Source organism: Dufourea novaeangliae, unplaced genomic scaffold, assembly GCF_001272555.1.
Source record: "Dufourea novaeangliae isolate 0120121106 unplaced genomic scaffold, ASM127255v1 scaffold47, whole genome shotgun sequence".
Lineage (NCBI taxonomy): Eukaryota > Metazoa > Arthropoda > Insecta > Hymenoptera > Halictidae > Dufourea > Dufourea novaeangliae.
The window spans coordinates 681211-697132 of record NW_015373920.1 but is presented as its reverse complement, the minus strand read 5'-3'; the positions used below and the strand labels follow the sequence as shown (position 1 = coordinate 697132).

The window sequence follows — 15922 nt, the reverse complement described above, 5'->3', positions numbered from 1 at the left end:
CGAACGTTCTTATATATGGAGTAATATGCAAAACCTTGGAATACTTTCTGCGTATATGATTATAACTTACGAATAATCTGTGCCCCGAATACATAGCAAAACTACGAACGTTGAGAAACAAATCGAAATATTATCATGGAGTGAACCTGCGTTTAGCGAAACGAGGCGAACGTTGACTTTTTCAAAGCTTACGCGATGAATAATATTAGTTGTCGTATCTTACGCTAAGACATACTTAAACTATACAATTAGAGCGTGATCAAGATATAAAAGTTGACATGAAAACAAAGAATTAATTCTCGAAAGCTCTCAGAGGCAGTCCAGGATCGCGCGCATTGCGTTCCGATCTTCACGCCAGTAGATACCATCCCTGAGGCTTGTATAAAATATCCGTTTCAACGAGAGAGACAAGCATTTGGTAAATTTGGTTTCGAGCAATTCATTGACTATAATTAAAACACCTGACGTAGCTTCAAAAGGCCGGTTTTAAAAGTCGAAGAACTCGCCAAATAATTTTTCCTTTTTATTCGTTCTTTCTTTTTTTTAATATATATTTTGCTCGTTTTTATTAATAACTATGAAACGATTCGTATGTACATCAATTTATTACGGTGATCGCACGACAAGACGCGCGCCTCGACCCAATTTTCGAATTCGAACAATATCGTGACATACCCTATTAATTATTTTGTACAAAATTCATTTGCGAATACATAAAAGCGTAGAGTATCGCCATTCCTCGCGAATGAAAGACCTTCTTGATTCGCTGCCCGACGACCACCGACAACACGGCGGCCTATAACTTACAATTATGTAAGTGTTCCCTATATATTTGGAATAGCCGCCCGCGTGAGAGCAAAACCGCGGCTCTAACAGCAAGTTGCGCCGCTATCGTTTCAAAATGTTCCGAGGCTATATAGGATGCTCGTTTCAAGGGTAGATAAACTGTGTAACTGATAATGTATCTCGTACAATTCTAATTACTAACTAATTCAATTTGCCTATACTTCTTGCGCAAGTTGCTTACAGAGTCTTTAAACAGAACAGGATCGAGCCTCATATTGGATCGCAACAACGGCATGTAACCGAAAACGGCTACAAACGTATTCATACACGTTTGCCGTTGTATAAAGTGGTCTGGATCGTTCCAAGGGGATCTGAAAATTACCGTGTCAAGGCAGAGAGTTGAACAATTGATACAATATTTCGCTACGCAGGTATACGTACGAATTATACATTTGAACTGATACAAAAAAACGCCAATTTTTTCCAAATACACGTGAAAAATCCTCCAAAAATCAAAGAAAAGAAACAAAGTACGAATAGTGTGATATTCATTGAACCGAATTAATGTCACAATTTGATAACCAATGTATTTCATCAACGAATATTGAACAATCAAACGAAAAAGTGTACGCACAGTTACAAGTGGCTCAAGAAACTGTAAATCGAAGAAATCACAAGAACTGTCTGGTTGAGGAGGATCGGATGTACACCTGCGTAGCAGATTACATTAAAAATAAGTGAGACATACCTGATTCCAGCCACTGTAGTATCTTTATACAATTTCCGTTGCGTCACTTTAATTGGTGGTCTTCGAGTGACATGACTTACTAAAAAATTCATAAGTATGTCTTCGCAATTTTGCGATTGCTCGACAGTCTTGTGAAGAGTCGAGCTCAATAATTCGGTGTATAACGTATTATAATAACGATGGTAAAAAGCGGCACCAGTTAGAATTATGCTATAATCATTTGTCCATTTGCTTGTGTAACCCCACGAACGCTGTAAAGCAAAAAGTAACATCAAGGAGATGATAAACTGTAAAAGCCTTACGGTATCAAGAAAATTTAATCTCTAGTTACCTTCGAGTCATCCCAATAATGTGATCTTGCTGGGTAGCCAACAATTCGATCAGGAAACGATTTCCAAACCGTAAATGCAAAATCAATCTCGTCAGTATTGAGTGTGGCATCTTCGTCCAGCGATAATATGGCACTAGTTTTGATTAACGGATGAGGATAAAAACGTTGAGATATGCCATCGACCGTGATGACATGTATTGACGCTTTGATCCCTTGCCAACGTGGCCTCCTTGGTAGTGAAATATCCGAATTCCACATTAGTATAATCTGAAACATAGAACACGTAATCTTCATTTCTTTGTAACGACAAAATGAGAAAGAACAGATTAGGCTACCTCGTATACTCACCCTATCTAGGTATTTACTTTTCGCGACGCTTTTAAGCAAACGATAAAGTACGGCAGTAGACCCTAACTGCGAGTAGATGATGGCAGTGAAAGTGTTACCCGGATTGCTTTTTGAAAACGGAAGTTCTTGTTGACTATCGGCGAATTGCGGTAATATCGCTAATGCGCCAGGACTAGTATTCCAAACAAGTTTTTCTCTAGTACCTTCCCATGGTAAACGCTCGCGAATGTTCTGAAAGTTTAATTTGCGATTTATAAGTCAGTGGCATAGGCGGATGTATCGTCAAACATTTCGTTACTTTAATTAATTACCTCGAATATTGTAAATACGATTTTTTCAATCGAGGAAAAATATCGTTCCCAAAGGAATTGCGTCTGCTGCCGTAATTTAAGTATCTGTACATTGGACACAGACCGTACTATATCTGGAATCTGAAAAACATAATTTAATGTACTCTGCTTCTTATGCAGTTTTATAACAAGTTGCAACGCGAGATCACTTACTTGAAGTAACAGTCTTTCGTCAGAAAATATAACAGCTTGTGTCCAATCAATACGTTCGTGAAAAGGAAGCGCCCAGCCATTACTTAGAATAACTGGAATGCATCCAGCCCTTAAAGCTTCTAAAAAACGGAAACTACCAAGTCTCCTTCCTCGTGGTACCAAGCAGAAGGTAGCATTCATCAATAAAATCTCATAATCGTACCTGATATAAACAAATTATTCGTTTTTGTCTCGTGAATAATTATTAAAAAAATAATTGTAATTAAAAATACTAATACTAACGTATCGTATTCCTGATTATCTTGTTGACAGTGCTCATCTTGAAACTCTCTCCATGCTTTGCCATGACGACAAGTTGTGACAAAGACCAAGTCCTTGCCATTGTGTAAATGATAGAGAGCATTTCTAGTCTCAGATCCTATGCCATGGACGTATCTTTTACCCTTGAAAGCTGCTACATATTTTTTATTATTAGGAAAGTTATTTTCTAAAGCTTGACCTTGTTCTCCACCACGTTCTGGATGTTGTTTTCCAAATAATGGTATAGACACATCAAAGTTTGGTCTATGTCTAAATATGGACATGCTAGCTTTTGCAAGCATAGCATAGCCTAAATCAAAAGCCAATGAATCTTCTGCGTAATCAGGCCATGTACCAGAATATAAATTAAATATCAAATGATTTCTTCCATTGTTCCAGTAAGGTAAACGCATTAATTTTGCAGGCAGATTGTGTACAAATTCTGTTGACAATGGATCTCTATCCAATGTATCAAGAGCTAATACAAATATACATGCCCTAGTTGGGTCTGATGTGTAATATCTTGATTCCGTAATAACATTTAATATTTTTTGGTATAGTGGGCTTATCACATCCTCAACTGGGTACACATATACTGTGAAGCCTTGCTTGCATCTGGTATAGTCAAAACAAGTCTCCATACGGCATTGTTTTGTACGTTGAGACATAAGGGAATTTCCATTTGATGTTCTTAAATCCTTGTCATAGAACTCTTCATTTAGACTTAAATATGAAGGCAATCGCTCGTAAGGCAACTGAGATCTGCCTGTCCACTTTTCACTTTTTAACCTATAACCACCAAAGTAACAGTAACCAAGAAACGCGCATGTTACGAATAATAATAAATAGCGCTTCTTGGCTTGCATTTTGAATGCAGTCAGGTTATGCACAAATATACATTAATTCCAAACATTATTTCTCATACACAGAAGAGATGCATTTAATCATAAATGCATTATAATTAATTTCTTCCTTGTACAATTTTTTTTATGCAGAAATCAAGAGTCACTCCAAAATGGTACTGATTTCATCCCTAAAGATTGCTGGAACAAAATAAAAATAAAACAGAATGTTAACACGTATACACTTTGTTTTGCATGCACATCTGACAAATTAATAAAGCAACTTTGTACATTGCTATCTCACGGTTTTGTGTGAGTCACGATATCACTCGTATTTTTTATAATAAATAACATTTACACGGCCTACTTACAAAAGTAGCAATGATAAAATAGCAGATAAATGAAACGCGTGTTTAGTTACCTTCGAATTCGAATGATTCGATATTAGTTATCAACAGGAACGTGTCAAGAGGTCTGTTCATTATAAAATACATGGCAAGAAACGTGCTACATCCACAGAAACATCACTTCTGTATTTCTGTTTATACAATTATATTACGATTTACAAAATGTCGAATCGAAATGACAGATTGTAAACGGTCGATGGACGCCTGTCGAGAAAGTTAACCTATACGTGAATTATCACGGACGTCGTACAAATGACGCGACAACGTCGTACGTGTTAAAATCGAAGTTGGATGAATCGGCGACGAATAATGGTTCATACTTATTCAGGACGATATATTCTCCTGGTTAGAACCACACAGTGAATAGCCTTTTTTCGTTAGGTTAGTTCTGATGTACATCCAATTCGCAGAACTCGCCGGCGTTATTACGCCCATACACATTTTCGGTCGGCGTCATTACACACGCGTGACATCGATCGGTAAACGCCTCCAAGTGCAAAATCATTGCACGCAGCGCATTAAATAATTGGTTTAAAAAGCAACGCGAGTTATGCAATGACGTTGGAACGATTAGACTGGCAAATCGCTTATTGGTTACTTCATGCTGAGAACTCGAGAAACGGTTCAAGTTTGTGTATGCGCGTGTGCGTGTATCAAACACCGTGAACTATACTTCTGCAAATCTAAACAAAAGTGTCGATCAAGGTTATTCTGCTACCTAGCGGTGAACCAATAAAGCTCTATAGCCGCTTCTCCCGCTTCGATTAAATTTATTAAAAGCACGTATTTTTTTATTGCAAATCAATACTCTATAAAGTAGTCACGCAGGTTAACGCAAGGCTAACGTGCGTCCAACTGAGTATATATATATGTTATTATATTACGTACAACATGTATTGATAAAAAGATGTAAAACTTCATGCGAATGTTTGTTTCCACATTAAACGGGATATATTTTTTATAATAAGAAACTTACTCTGCAATATTTTATTACCGGAGCATTGTACGTCAAGGAAACAACAATGAAAGAAATCTTAATCTTTCATGACCACAGTCTTCTCGCTGAGCAACATTTTTAATAACTTAAACATTTTATAAACAGATTACTTTCCTGAATTTTTTATTTAATTGGATGTTAAACAATGGTTGTTGAATTAGCGTGTTCACTGAACAACATCAAATCAAGCGCACGTTTTACACATAAACTTTTACAGATTCACTGAAATCGCGTATGTCTGGAACTGTTGAAATTCGATGTCACTTTGCTTCGTCTGTGAAACTTAATATTCCTCTGCTCTTTGCTATATCTTATTCTACGAAAACGCTCTTCGCACTACTTTACTCACTCGAGTGAATTGTCGAACTGTTTTCACGTCGACTATTACTCTGTTAATATAAAGACACGGAGACTTCACCTTGATCGTTGATCATCCGACCGTTTTTCTAAGTATGTGTCATCAGTGCATACTTTCTGCAGATAAACATTTTTCAATATAGATTTTGCACTTATCTATGACAGATATTGCGTAACCTTTCGAAAAAAAGTAGACGCAAATGTGTAACAATTATTTCTAATGACATATCGTGAGTTCTTCTCCTTGTATTTAATGATTCTTTAATGTTAATATCTTTCCTGCAGCACTTCAAATAGATTGACTGTTATTTCAAGTAAAACAGGGTACTATTCAGGAAATCAGACCATCGTATTGCTGAATAAGAATGATAATATAATCCTAGCATTCATAGCAGTCTCACACTAATAATAGATCTATGATGAACTAGCATGCAAATTCATGCCACTTTCATTTGTAAACTCCTTCAGAAGATTATACATAATTAATGTAAGGTATGCAATGATTACTACATATATGCAAAAAAAATTTTAATAGAACAATAACATTTACACTTTATTTTCAAGTACAATATGATCTAAAACTTCACTTTTTCCTCTTTTACTCGGTTCTTTTGGTATTTCTGTTTCTCCGTCATAAATTTTTAATGGAGCATTAGATTTTCGATTTCTTATTCTTCTTCTAGTATCTGGGTTTAATCTTAATTTGTGTCCTTCGACAACTGGCCAGTCTCTTATCTTTGACAAATATTCTGATGCTACCTGAGCACTTTCCATTTTAACCATTGCACCCCTGAATATATAATTTTAAAGTTTTATAAACTCTTGTTGATAATATATTTGAAGAATAATACAATGGTAGAATAAGAAATACCTGCACTTTTGTGAATATGGTTTTAACAATCTAATGGACACACATCCAGGAATAGCTCCCTTTAGGTCTTGGGTTTTGGTTCCACATTTGATATTTGCCACAAATAGTCTGTATAAGGTGAACAATTTTTAATACACTTAAAAAACCAATAACAATAATAAAATCACAAGGAATACTTACGTCTTTGTCACTCTTGGATCTTCCTTTACTGGAGGTATAACAACCTTCTTTTTAAATCCTTTTGGCTTATTGTTTTTGGGCTTTATAATCGCAGGTGCTACAATCACACGTTTACCATCAATCCGTGTGTTCTTCACAGCTTTTAAGTTTTTCAATTGGTCCTCGGTATCCGCAAATATCACATAGCAATGTCTACTAGACTGTCGAGGAAGATTTACTTTGAAGTCACCGGTGAATAACTTAGCCACATCTTCTTCTTCTCGTATCACGTGCGGCAAACGAACGTATAAAGCTCTCTCCTTTTCTTTTCGCCTCCGATATATTTTCTTCGCACAACGCATCTTTGGATTGTTAACCTAATTTCTTCTTTAAAATAGTCACGTTCAGTACTTAAAAGAAAGATCGAACATGTTTATTGCAATGATACACGTTGATGCGGTTTGTGGTTATGTTTATATTGATGGTACTGGTACGTTTAAAAAACTGTGTATTGTACCTTCACGAGCAAACTCTGCACCGCTAGGGGAAAAAGTGGTGTAGGCTAGTTACGGTGGTACTACAGTACATGTGCGGAGCGTAGTTTATCTAGGGACATTCGATTCGTACGCCAATGAACGGAAACTCGTTTGGATAAAATCCATTCAGCCCAGAAGTTTTAGCACCGACTAGGTATAGGATAGACCTATCATCTTATGGGACTTCGTGTCTCATATTCTGAAATACCGATAGTGTAAAAAGTCAGGGATCTTCTGCTGCCCTCTACGTTATGAGAACGGTGAATTTGTGAACTACGCTAAATCTAAGAAGGAACCATGGTCGTGAACGTCTTGGGTTCTAATCCCGACGGACCTATATTAGTTTTTCTTCGCGTACAAAAAAGTTATTGCGTTTAATATTGTTTTTATGGATATGTATATGTATTATTATGTACATTTGAGTAAATTATTTTATTATTCCATTGTTATTACAACAGTTTAACAATGACAACGAACGCATGCATATTTTCAAATATCGGACTGATAGTATATTTTTATTCTATATTATTACATATAAGTGAGTAATACGTATCAAAAACGTAATTGAAACACAGATTTTTATTACACAGATTTTTTTTATATGGTTAGAAAAATTTCGATTGGTTTGTGGCATATCCACCGAGGTGCTTGACGCAGATAGGAGCGACATCTGGTCGTTGTCGCGAACCTGGTGAAAACGTTTCTCTCGTAAGAAGGCACAGATGGCCGTCTAAAATCAACAACCGGTGCAGCAAACGAGTGTGGTGACGCGGTTATGTACGCAAAACAATCGCGGCGAATGCGGAAAACGTCTTAAAACATGTAAGGAGCCGTTATTGTGAGTGCCGTTACCGTCAAATTTTCCGTTTCTTTTTGTTCCTCAATCAGCAGTGAAAAGCAAAACGTCGACACGATCCGCCGTTGTCGTCACGAATCGGTATTTATCGTCGGTGACGTACGGTTTTTTGGCGTACCGAGGGCAAGCACGAATCGACGCGCGACGATGAGCGCGAACAACGTGCAAGCACTCTTCGCGTGTTCCAGATGTTTTTCGAGGCATCCGTTTGAGGAACTTTCCCCGGGACAGCAATTGTGCAAGGTATCGTTTTTCGGGTTTTCCTGCTTTTCTCCCCCGAATTCTGTTCCGAGTTGCGACAGATTCCTTTCGAGCGTCGCTTCTCGTTCTCGCGAGACACAGGTCTAATAATAGAATTTTCAATTGAAACGCGCGTTCCGCGTACAATCGATGCTGTTCCGTAACGATTGAAACTCTAGAAAGTAAATTAGTCATCTTATTTATTATCATACACGAGCACACTTTTTCACGGTCAAATTTTCAGATCCGATTCTACGTGATGCTTGTTTTGAAGAGTGAAATAAGTATCGTTAATTACGATCGCTTTTGTTTAGAAATTTAATATTACTTTGAAACGCTATTTTTCAACTTCTCCTTACATTATTTGTGTTTTATACGATACCACAGACAATGTGCGAACACTGAAATTTATCTACTTATATGTTTTTCTTCTTCGGAAACTTTCACTATATTATGTTGCTTATTTAGGAGTGCAGAGGTGCATATCCAGTGGTGAAATGTACATATTGTAGGTCAGAATTTCAACAAACAATGTAAGCACCCATAAATATTGCTTTGTATTCAAAACTACTGGTTCACTCTGATTATATTAAACAACTTTGCTCTCTGTCTTATAGAAAGGGTAATACAAGCACTATATGTAAAAAATGTGAGCAAAATGTGAAATCTTATGGTAAACCATCGGCCTGTGAATATTGCAATACCATAGCTGCATTTATTGGCAGCAAATGTCAACGGTGTACCAATTCTGAGAAACGTTATGGACCACCGGTTACTTGTGAACAATGCAAACAAAAGTGTGCCTTTGACAGACAAGATGAAGATAAGAAGGTATACGAATAATGATAATCCAATGATCTTTTGTGGCCTCTTCTATTGATACTGACTACATCGTGTTTTGTACAAGGTTGATGGAAAATTGTTATGTTGGCTGTGTACATTGTCTTACAAACGAGCATTGGCGAAAACAAAACAGTCGGATGCAGAAAGGAGGGCACATTTGAAACTGGCACAACAGCGGGCAGCAAAGCACAAAGAACAAAAGTAATTATTCAAATACGTAATGTCACAAGGTAACTTTGTGCTTAGTAGTTTTAATTGTGTTGATCACAATTTCAGTGTTACTTCCATCTAAAACAATTCGGGTAACGTTTTCACGTGTGCACAGCTTGTGCCGACCCTGTAGTTATTTTGTTAATTTTGCTTCAGAATGAAAGGTCATAATAAGAGACCACATAGAGTAGACGTAACGAAGTTACCGCCTCAGTCAGAGATTGTCGACACAAATGGCCCTACGCCGGTGAAAGCAGCGAGAATGGTAGGTGTACACGATCCACACGATCCAAACAGTTCGGATCATGTGGTCGCAGTGACGCAACTAAAAGAGAAAATAGCCCTTCTTCAGAAGCAAATCTCTATTAAGGATGGACAATTACTTGCTAAGGATAGACAGGTAAATGTCCCATTTTTTTCGAAGCACTTTCAAAATCTCTGGGAGCAAATTGTCAACGGTCGAGGGACATCGTCTTTGTTCACAGATTACTGATCTGAAAGCAAAAAATTTCACGTCAGAAACGGAATTACGAAACAAGATGAAGGCAACAGAGAAGGAATACGACACCAAAATATCGACCATGCAACACAAGATCTCTAGTTTATTGAAAGAAGTTGCCTCCCTATCGAAGAGTTCCAAACGTGGTGACAGAGTGGCTGCAACGAAAACGGAAGCCGGGACCAACAGCGGAAGCGGCACAGACAGTCCTGTACCTTGATAAGGTAGGACATTTCACATCCTCATTATTCTTCGTCGGTTGATGTCCTGACGAAAATATTTTAGATTTATCATTTTAATTCGTGAACGCAACATATCCTACAATAATAAAATGTTGTACCAATTGACTATAATTTAACGTTTGAAATGGTATTTTATTTGTGATTCGGCGTTCTTGGCCTCTTAATATTTCGTTTCCGTTAGGAGCCAAACGTTACGAGAAGAATTCCATTTTTTGTGCTTTTAGTTGTGATCTATCGTTTCCAAGTACGTCTATAAGAATATATTATTTTCGTTACCTCGATCCAATATTTTCGTACGAAGACAATTTCTTTCGGATTGACTTTACGATATATGGATACGCATTGTCTGGTTTTATTGTCAGTTTTAAATATTTTAAAGTCGCGTGAATGAAAACGACGCGTCCGAAAGGTACCGAATACGGGTAACAGCGATTAGAACTTTTAACGCTATTTGTTACGTGACATTTTTATTCGGCCGCTTTAGTTTTTTTTCTCTTCCTTAGTGTTGTTAACGTTGCTTCGATGTTCTGGTTACGAGATTCGTGTGTTCTCGTCGAACATTTGCGTTTACACGCGAGCATATTCTAAATAATGTCGTTCCTACGAGAAATATGAGAACAAAGTAGAAACGTGCCGTTGTTCCGGGAGATGAAAGACTTTTCTTAAAATTGTTTTCAGGGACTTGGTTAGCTGTGACAACGTACTCGAATGTCCATACCCGCATAAATCATGTGGTTCCATTACGTATAGCTAATTGTTTCCATTAACAAGGCAAAATCTGTATTATTTTTCTAATTAATATAGGAATATGTATATGATCCTCGGCGCGTGTGCACGGAAAATTTTACGCATACTTCTTACATCCGGGGCAATGACGATACAAGTGGTTAAAGAAAGGAAAAGTGCTTACCCTCGTAAGTTAGGTAGCTTTTCCCTACCCCCTCTCGTTGTTCCGTTTCGTTTCCACAACCGCGAGTGATCCCGTGACTGGACGTGGTCGCGAGAGGATAATTCGTTCCTCGACGACAAAGATGCCACGTGTAATCGTTATAAATTGTACAATAAGATATTCGGGGACGCATTCGGTCCGACGAAACAGGTGATTTAAAAACAAAACAAAAATGACAGAAAATCGTAAATTAATTGACACGATCACGAACGTTGATGTTTGCGAGAAATGAACAGAGTTATATGCGCAGACACGTACACGAAACATACACAACACTATGATAATTGAGCAATAGTGCTGATGTAACATTTCTTTTCCTATTTATAAACGACGAAGATGTAAAACGACGATGAGCCAGGATATGGTGATTGTAGATCAATTTACAATAAAAGGTTGAAAACCACATACCACGCCTTATAAGTTGAAACATATCCTTGGACATACTTCCTGCCATAGGGATACGTCTCTCTATCCGATCGTCGTTTTCGCGACAGCGTGGATAGACGTTCACGATGTGTTTAACAGATTAGTTAACAGTCCAAATTAAAACGTATCCTTTGGATTTCCCAGTCCCTGGAGAACATTTGAGCTTTAACGGGTTCGTAAGTTCGAATTTAGGAAGCATTTGCATGGACAAAATTCGTAGTATTACACGCTAAGGGGGGGGGGGGGGTGCGAATAATAGGTAGTTGATATTGTGCAATATAAATATCCAACAGCCATATATTTATTCTTTATTTTAAGAAACAAATGCTAATTGAGCATTACCTATTCAATAATTGTAATGATAATAAATGCGTAACAATTTTACTATATACGAAGTGTAAGGATAATTAACATTTAATTTATAGTCGTTTAAATACGTTACGAGCGTCGTACACACGTGTGTACAGTACAGAGTTGGAGTTATCGTTTAATTATTACGAGATGGTAAGAACTAAATATTGCTTCTTGTTTGTTGTCGACGCGGTTAGTCGCTTGCTTTCTTCCGTTTTTTTCAGCGGTATTTACACGATCCTCTCTCTGGTTTTCGGCTTTCTTTCACTACACCGTCTGTCTTTGTTTTTTTTTTTTTGTTTTTGTTCTTTTCTCCGCAGTTTAAATCTTACGTGCTAGGTGTAACCCTTTTTCTCTCTCTCTCTTTCTTTCTTTCTCGCGTTCGTTTACGTTCGCACACATTCTCTCTTTCTTTCTCTCTCTCTCTTTCACTCTTCATCTCGATATTTATAATAGTGCGTTTGATGCAGGCAAGGTAGGGAATCGAGGCAATATACGGAATGACGATCGACGAAACGCCACTGGAAACTATCGCCCGCGATTCCAGATTGCACTTCGACCGTTATAAAAAAATATACTTGACGTCGATCGATACGACGTTTAACACTTTCGCGATAGTTTTTTCGGACGTCTCGCGAGGTGTGTCCATTAGGTTGTTCCGTGTTTCGTGCATTGGTCTGGAAGTGGTCGTTTATTCTCGATAAAACCATCACGGGCATCACGAAAGTATTAAACTCGACGATTAAGAATGTACATCTATGTTATAATATTCAACTGGTAGAAAAACGAATGCGTTTGCGGTTTGTCTCGAAGAAACGTAGAATTTCCTGTTTTCCCGCAGGTCCGCGTTTCCAGTGTCGTTTTTCGCGGCATCGAGTGCATATAATATGCAGGCCTAGACTCGCTACCGGAAGTTAACACACCGTAGAATCGAAACGCGATCAGTCCTTGTGTTAACGCGGTAGTTTATAGCGTCCTGCGCGTTTTTTTTTTTTTTACGTTTTCCCTCTCTTTCTATCTTTCTCTCTTTCTCACGAGCGACGAATAGATCTAACAGATCAGCGTAAATACATTTGCGTAAAGATTCGCCTCGTTCGGCCTTAGGCATTCGGTAGAATGCCTGGAGTCTTCCACGTTGCCTGTTAACGTATCCGCGGAATATCAGCGTAAAAAGGCCATGCGAATCGCGCCGTCTTCGAATTATATACTTTCTCCATTTCTCGCCATTTTTTTCTCTCCATCGAGAATCTTTTTCTCGTTTCTCCCGTGATTTTACGTACAGTACGGACACGGAGTGATTCGCCGGAATACGAAATGATAACACCCATATCTCTCTGTTTTAAAGCTGCCTTAAAATGTTAACGCCACGCCAAAGTATCGTTTCCCGATAAAAAAACAGAAACAAACACGAAAAAGCTGGAAAAACGGGGAACACTGCGGAAACGGAAGAAACGGAACTTATAAAAACGATCATCTCTCAGTTCCATTAGAAATCTTACGACGAGCACCATGACATTTGCAGGAACCATAAAAGTTGTCACGTTCCAGGCTAAAAACGGATAGAGACGATGGATGTAGAAGTTACTTTATACGATCAGTCGACGCGGAACCTTTGGATTCGTTCTTTATTTTTTTTTTCTTCTATTGCTCTCGCGAGCGCGCGCGATAGACGTGTGTGTTCTCTTCGAAACTGAGGCTCTCGAGACAAGGAAGTTCGGAATTACGCTGGAATTCTCTAGAACGCGTTTTTCGAGTTGTTTCTTTGATTGTTGATTTCTTTCCCTTTTCTTTCTTTCCGCTCCTGTAATCGCGATGCGCGTAACTTCGGTTAAAACGGTTTCTTATGTTTTTTTTTGTTTTTTTGTTTTCTTCCTCTCGTAAACGATCGATGAACCGTGCGTATATCAGTCTGCGATACATCGTGAATGTGCTCTCATTATCGATCAGTGATTCGTCCCGTAAAAATCCCGCTTGGAAGGCGCGTGAATCACCGATCGACAACGATCATTTTTTTTTTTTCTTTTATCGTTTCGCATCTAATGGTAGGCTGCGCTTTCTCAGTGACTGTCGGACTGTCGACGATTCGGCGCTTAGAAATTAGTGGAAGTACGAAGGACGACGAAATTCTCGCGCGAAACCAAATGGAAGATGCGAATAAGAAAGGAATACGTTCAAACACATATTTCCAGTAAAATTTCTTTAGTAAACGTGTATCGTACCGTTTTCTGAACCGATTTCGACTGGTGATCGGTACATATATTGCTATTCGCGTTTTCATCGTCTCTCACTGGGGAAAAACCTAATCGTATCCTTTGCCGAATTGCGATAAATTTTCTAAAAGGATCCTTATGTACACTTAGAAAGATTCTTTACATGCTAATCGTTTACATTACACATCGAACCGTGAATTTCTCATGTGAAGGCTCGGGCGGATCTTGTTTAAATTATACACGAAAAAAATTACCCACGAGACGCGACAGTGCGTTAGTTTTTTTTTTTTTTGACTAGAATTTTTTCTCCCCATTCTCCCACTCATCGGATGATTTTGAGAATTTCCTCTCGACCCGTGAGACGTGCTACCCGTGTTAGTGTGCGCTTTCGATTTGTTCCCAAATTCGAAGATCTGCGCCCGAGTCTTCGCTCCCTCCTCTCCTTTCCCGGACGAAATACGAAATTTCGTTTTCGTCTGTATTTCGAATGTAATGCCTTCATTTCGAATACTGCGTTTCCAGAGCGTTCACCGATTTTGCTAACGATGCAAATTAATCGGCTGTAGCGATCGCGTTACGTCACGACGGGAATTTGTGCGCGATCGCGATAAACACGGGAGGAATGATAAGAACGTTCCTTCGTCGTCGGAGAACGATCAGCCGTGGCAGATTAAAAATTGTGGATTCTCGGTTTATCGTGTCACTGGATCTGCGATCACGAGACGTTTAAACGGAAAAAAGTGTGCATCGAACGAGATCGAAACGAGAAGAACAGACGCGCGTTTCAAGGGTTCGTGAAAGGGAAATTAAATGATTCGTTCGCGTGGACCAAGAGACAATGCTTCCGTTTCGAAAATTCCACGACAAAAGGACGCCTAAAAAATATATATATATATATATTTATATATATATGTATATGTTATGTATATGAACGTGTATAAATATAGATATATAGATACTCGATCACCGAAAGCTTTTTTTTCTTCTTTTGTTTCAACGTTACTACGAAATACGCCTGTGTGTGTGTATGTGTGTGTCTGTGTGTGTGTGTGTGTAATAAATTACCCAACGTTTCTGAAAGTGGTTTCGTCCCGGTTAAAAAAGTATTACCGCGGAGCGCAGCCTACCGTTTTCTCGCCAAACCGACGACGATGTACATATACAATAATAATTATATATAAAGGTGTTCATAAATTAGAGCTCCTTAGAATTATATTACCTTTTTTAAATTATATCGAATAATTAATAGTAATGTTAGTATATACAGGTACAGGTCTCGTATAGTTTGCAGTCGTGTCGTCACTGGTTGTTCGTACTACGATCGTCGCGTCACTCTCTCGCTCGGTTTTGTTCCGTCGCGCATTTCTCTCGAATTTTCTGTGCATCTTGCTGGCGGGTGCCGACGAAATCCGCCGCGTTTTCACGATCAAAAGCTGGTAACGCGTAGAAAATGGTACCGTGACACCGCGACGAAAAATTCGAATAAGAAGAAGAAGAAAAGAATAACGTCGCGTTATCGGCGGGCAATATGGACTCGGGAGTTGGGAGCACGCGGATATATTCGCGTTCCCTTGAATTGAAACCATTGAATCACGTTTCCACGTCTGTAACGCGCGCGTCACGATCGAGGGAAAAAAGATTGCTTTTGTTTCTTTTCTTTTTTTTTTTTTTTTTTGTTTCGTATAATAGCTGGTTGCTTGGCTGGACGATGGAAGTATTCGTGGAAGCTTAGCGATTTGTATACCGGAGTAGAAAAAAGGGAAAAACGGCACAGAGATACCGCGTTAATACGGTACCTTTTCTAAGCGTCGCTTTAGCATGGAACCGTGGAATAGATAATCGAGTAGCTCGAACGACGTTTTTCGGTGGCAATATATATATATATATATATATATATATATATATATATAT

General features: G+C 38.4%; 3 protein-coding genes across 5 annotated transcripts in view; 1 reads left to right on the top strand and 2 right to left on the bottom strand.

Annotated features, from left to right (window-relative positions):
* Nucleotides 1-733: 733 nt before the first annotated feature.
* Nucleotides 734-3882, bottom strand: LOC107194467 (exostosin-1). Its single transcript, XM_015584093.1, has 7 exons — nucleotides 2999-3882; nucleotides 2717-2918; nucleotides 2525-2644; nucleotides 2214-2444; nucleotides 1866-2132; nucleotides 1535-1785; nucleotides 734-1157 (listed from the first exon to the last, which is right to left on the bottom strand). Exons 1-7 carry the CDS (start codon nucleotides 3880-3882, stop codon nucleotides 977-979), a joined length of 2136 nt encoding a protein of 711 aa, XP_015439579.1. The 3' UTR covers nucleotides 734-976.
* A 2283-nt stretch (nucleotides 3883-6165) lies between these two features.
* LOC107194458 lies at nucleotides 6166-7133 on the bottom strand. Its single transcript, XM_015584081.1, has 3 exons — nucleotides 6671-7133; nucleotides 6491-6598; nucleotides 6166-6409 (listed from the first exon to the last, which is right to left on the bottom strand). The coding sequence occupies exons 1-3, from the start codon at nucleotides 7009-7011 to the stop codon at nucleotides 6166-6168; spliced, it is 693 nt and encodes a 230-aa protein (XP_015439567.1). The 5' UTR covers nucleotides 7012-7133.
* A 786-nt stretch (nucleotides 7134-7919) lies between these two features.
* The window catches only part of LOC107194481 (protein FAM76A), a 43188-nt gene continuing 35185 nt past the window's right edge, over nucleotides 7920-15922 (top strand). The window contains exons 1-7 of one of the 3 annotated variants that reach the window (XM_015584118.1): nucleotides 7920-8284; nucleotides 8750-8814; nucleotides 8899-9112; nucleotides 9189-9325; nucleotides 9491-9734; nucleotides 9820-10057; nucleotides 10754-10937. In XM_015584118.1, coding sequence (XP_015439604.1) covers nucleotides 8189-8284; nucleotides 8750-8814; nucleotides 8899-9112; nucleotides 9189-9325; nucleotides 9491-9734; nucleotides 9820-10053 — 990 coding nt within the window. In that variant the 5' untranslated portion in view covers nucleotides 7920-8188 and the 3' untranslated portion in view covers nucleotides 10054-10057; nucleotides 10754-10937. Of the gene's footprint in view, nucleotides 8285-8749; nucleotides 8815-8898; nucleotides 9113-9188; nucleotides 9326-9490; nucleotides 9735-9819; nucleotides 10058-10256; nucleotides 10300-10753; nucleotides 10938-15922 lie in introns of those variants that run through there. The other 2 variants (XM_015584120.1, XM_015584119.1) reach the window with 2 other exon arrangements.